This window comes from Buceros rhinoceros, unplaced genomic scaffold (genome assembly GCF_000710305.1).
Source record: "Buceros rhinoceros silvestris isolate BGI_N320 unplaced genomic scaffold, ASM71030v1 scaffold19747, whole genome shotgun sequence".
In the NCBI taxonomy this organism is placed as follows: Eukaryota; Metazoa; Chordata; class Aves; order Bucerotiformes; family Bucerotidae; genus Buceros; species Buceros rhinoceros.
This window is the reverse complement of record NW_010420660.1, coordinates 8,827-13,254: the sequence shown is the minus strand read 5'-3', so window position 1 is coordinate 13,254 and position 4,428 is coordinate 8,827. Positions and strand designations below refer to the sequence as shown.

Below are 4,428 nucleotides of genomic sequence, written 5' to 3'. Positions count from 1 at the left end.
GAACAGGAGCTCTCCTCCGAGGCGCTCATCGCACGTCTCTCTTGATTAGTATGTTTTTTATCTGACTGTCAGTGAAAAAACGGAGGGAAAGATGTCCTCCCACTCAGCCAGCGCGGTTATGAAAGCCTTCCCGGGGGTGCAGCGGGACTGGTGTATGCAGTCAGTTATGTGACAGCAGCCGCTCCGGGGACCCGGGCGTAAACTGCGGTGTGGTGCGGTGTGTCAGGGCAGTTGCTGTTTGCTCAGATGGCAGATCATTAACATCTGAACGTCGCAGAACTGCTCGGTCACACCGGGGGCAGAGCCCTGGCACGGCGGCTCGCGCGTCGAGGACGGGTGCTCACGTTTCTCTGGGCAGTTTTACCACAGGAGAACCCAGCGGTTTCCCCTGCTCTCCATGGCAGCGAAACCCTCCTTTTCTTACTCTTCCTCGACACGTCATCTGGGTGGCAGCTGCCTACGAGCTGCTGGTGCTCACGAACTCCTGCAGAGCAGGAAGGGTCCAGTCTGATGTATCAAGGCAGTCTCTGTTTTGGGGATCTCTTTTCCCCTGAGTCCCCAGGGATTGTGTTCAGATTATTCCCCAGCAATAATTATGTGCACAGTTTACGCTGGGCCTTTAAAACATTCTTTATACCCTCTAATTTAAATAATTTCTGCTTGGATTAACACTGAAAAATATTTAATTATAGCCACCTTAAAAGCGAGTGGGATGTTTTGCAACTTTGGTGTAGCCAGAAAGACTCTGGAGTGCTCAGACACCAACTAGGAGCTAAAGAACCGGCTCCCCGTCTGGCAGCTGTCAGTGAGAGTGTCAGCAAAAAAATGGTCACCAGCAGCTCTGCGAAGGTTGAGAAGTTCCTGGGAGCAGCTGCTGCCTTCAGCTGGCCGGCTTGGGGTGCGAGGGGGGTCCCTGCCAGTGGACGGACGCTGCTGAGGGCACCTCGCCCTCAAAACGCTGTCAAAAGCTCTCCTATTAATTCAGAATTAGTTCTCCCCCTTCCTAACTTCGTGCAGCCCATTGTCGCTGGCTACAGCCACTCTCTGTCTTACCCCCTTAGGGCTTCAGACTTCCAAAATCTACTTTTTTCCATTTTCTCCAGTTACTTCCTCTGTTTTCTTGTTCTATCTTTTACTCCTCTCCACCATCCAGCCCAATTGGAACTGGTGAAGGTAAAGTGAGAGTAAAGCTGGCAGAGTTTTTTAGCAGTGGACAAATCCAGCAGAAAAAAACCCCCAGTGTTTACTCAGAATTTTCCTCATCAGCACGTTCCCACCAAACATACCAAAGTGTGATGGAAGAAGTTCCTGGCTGGGTGAAATTACCCGAGCTCTGTCTGAGGGTAACGGCCCGCAATTGTCGTCCCGGAGGCGACAATGACTTGATCGATATGTTGTGGCTGCAAGACGATTGCAGGTAAAAATTACAGTCCTGCTGCAGAAGTGGCGCTGGAGTGAAAGGAGAACTTTGACCGGTCTAGTTACTCTTTAAATGAGGAGGAAAATAAGCACTGAGTGCCTTACTCTGCTCCCAAGAATTGTCAGCGTGCGGAGGGGTGATTTAGAAGCCTGTTTCCTTCAGTTGAATCATGCTCCAATCTTTATTCCATCAGTTGCTCAGAGCAGAAGGAGAAGCATTAAAGAGGAACAACGCCAACGACATTGACAGTATTTTCAAAACACATCCAGCCCTGCGGAGCGCTCCTGCAGCGCGGTTCTATTAGCTCCTCCTCCGCCGGAGGGCAGGGCCGCTGGCGCCCAGGAGATACCTGCAGCGCAAGGCAGGACTTGCCGCAGACGCCAAAGTCACATTTTTTAATAAATCCACTTAAATTCCAGCTTCTGAGTTAGTGGGTGCGTTCCTGTCCTCCCTTTGGGCAAACATTGCTTCCTAAGGACCCAGACAGCAGAATTTCTTTTCTATTTTCGCGTCGTCCACAGCCTCTTGCAAGGTTCCTTTAATGTTCTCCTGGTTCTTCTGTCCTGCAGCACAGTCGGTGGTACGGGCCGCTGCCTTGTGCTTTCCACTGAGTCACAACACCCGTAAAATCAGATACAACCAGGGAGGAGCTGCCTGAGCGCACTGGTAAACCTTCTCTCAGCTCCTTAGAACGAACATAAATATGATTTGCTGTGGTTACAAGAACACTTTTCTACTCCATTTATTCTGGAATTCCTCCTGCGCTTCGTTCTGACAAATATTCAAACATCCGTTTATTTCCCTATAAAGTTTTTATTGTCCCTTATGACTCTGTAGCTGTTCCCATCCAGCACAGCCTACGCCCGGAGGAATTCAGCTCGTCAGACTGCGGATGAAACAGGCTTTTGAGAGCCGGAATGGTGGAGTTTTCCCTCCGGGATGGTGTCACAGCTTTGAGTGCCAGGGCATTTGGTTCCTGCTTCTTTTGCTGATGGCTCAGCGCTTGACCAGAGTCCTACCTCCTCGCCGGCTCCTCAGGTCTTGCACTGGTCTGACTTTCTGGGATCGTGTCCTGGGCTGTCCTGGGAGGAGCAACGAGTGTCCTCTGAGGAGAGGACAGGCTGCAAGGACAGGCTTTGAGGAGGCCTCAGCATCAGTTTTAGCTTCTTGAGGAAAAGAAATTGCTCACACCCAGCACCTGTCGGTGATCGTGGCGCTCAAGGAAGAGGAATTCCCCATCCTACTGGATACTGGGTTGTTGTGAAAATCCCGTCCTTAGGGTGGCAGAGGCAATTTGTTCTTTCTAGGCTGAGAAAATGCTGACCAGGGCGGGTAGAGTGTGATACCTGTGGAGGTTTCAGAAAGCAGCAAACCAAGAGACTTCAGCAGCTCCTCCCAGTACAACCATTTCCTTCTTGTTTCTCTCCACCTTGTCCCAGGCTGTGCTCATTTCTTTCCTCAGCACCAACCCTCCCACCCAGCAGGAGAAGGTTCACACCTTTCCGGAGAACAATGCACACATCTCAACAGCCGGTCCCTTCGTCCTGCGATGGTTATTTTAATTAACTCATCCCTTCCCAACTTGGAGAGCCTGCTGAGCCATCTGGACTGAGCAGTCGCACATTGCGTTACTGAAGGGCCAGTTAAATCCTCCGTTTTGCTCCAAGCCCCACGTGCGTCCCAGTCTTGCCGTTCAAAAGCTGCTTCTCACAAAGAGCTCGGAGGTTTGTGTTTTGCCCCTTCGGGTTTGGGCAGAGGTTCCTCTCCCTGCGAGGAAGGTCTGCCCGGGCCTGGGGGGCTGCGCTCACGGGGAAGCCGTGCTGCCTGAGACAGCTTCTGCCTGGGTCAGGAACGATTAAACTGTTCACAACTACCCAAGACACTAGAACATCTTAGGATGCAAATCGTCCCCCTGATGCCTGCTGAAATCTCCAGGCCAGCTGGTGGGTGCACCATCGACAAAGCCCCGCCTCAGCCTCACCACCCGTTTCCTCTCCACAGAAAATCCCCCTGTAAATCCAGCCGGCGATGCGCTGTGGCCGCCCCGCTGGCTGCGGGTCCAGCAGCTCCGGGCACCTGGGGGCTGGTCTCCAGAAGGCTCTTGGCTGTCGTTACTTCAAACGCTCGGCTTGCCCAGGACGCTGGACCAGAGAAGGCACTTCTGCCTCTCCAGCCAGGCAGTGTTTGACACCCATCAGCTGCAGAGGAGGTTTTCCCTCCCTCCTGTGCCCGGGCTGGAAGGGTGCGTTCCAACAGCCATCTCAGACGGGTTTATCTTATCATGGAAATCACTTTACAAGGAAAACATGTGGGTTTTACACGTGTTGTTGACTTTGAAATGGTTTATGAGCCTCTAACTCTCAGTCTCCTGGTTTTATGTGGTGTGGGACAGAGCAGTGCACCTTCCAGCCAGGAATGTTAACACTCTTGGGAGCTGTTGTATCCTCGTTTAAATACAATCATCTTTGCTTTTACAAGGGGGCCAAGGCACAGGGTGGACACGTCATTTAGCAGAGAACAGGGGAGGGAACGAAGACAGCTCGTCTCCTACCTGGGCGTCTCTCACCATGGCAGATCAGCTCCTCTTACCCTCGTGGCTCCCAGAACCTGGGCGTTGTAACTCAGCAGTGTCCGAGCGTTAACATACCCATCTCAGAGGAAAAATAATCCAGCAGCAGTGCGTGCCAGAGGGTGCAGCCAGGGCAGGGTGTTCGTGGACGCTGCGTTTTCCAGACCTCAGTCTTCCAGCCTTTCCCAAAGTCGCGAGACTTTGGGATGAGGGACTCGACTGAGCTCCCCCCCTAACAGGTATCTTGGTTTTGCTTGCAGGTCAGCGGCCACCTGGACTACATGAAGCAAATGGACACGATCCTGAGAGCGGTGGGCGTCAGAACCAAGGAGAGTCGGCTGGAAGAGAAGGGTAGCGTCAGTCTTGTCTCCCCTCCAGCCAAGAAATCGCAGCAGGCAGCAGGCAGCGAGGCTCCGCAGGAGGAAGCACCCCTGCGGGA

General features: G+C 52.7%; 1 protein-coding gene across 1 annotated transcript in view; it reads left to right on the top strand.

The window, feature by feature from the left end:
• Positions 1 to 4,428, top strand: part of TMCO4 (transmembrane and coiled-coil domains 4) — a 27,747-nt gene that overhangs the window by 23,040 nt on the left and 279 nt on the right. Inside the window, exon 14 of the mRNA XM_010139388.1 lies at positions 4,250 to 4,414. Within this exon, the coding sequence (XP_010137690.1) occupies positions 4,250 to 4,414 (165 nt within the window). The remainder of the gene's footprint in view (positions 1 to 4,249; positions 4,415 to 4,428) is intronic.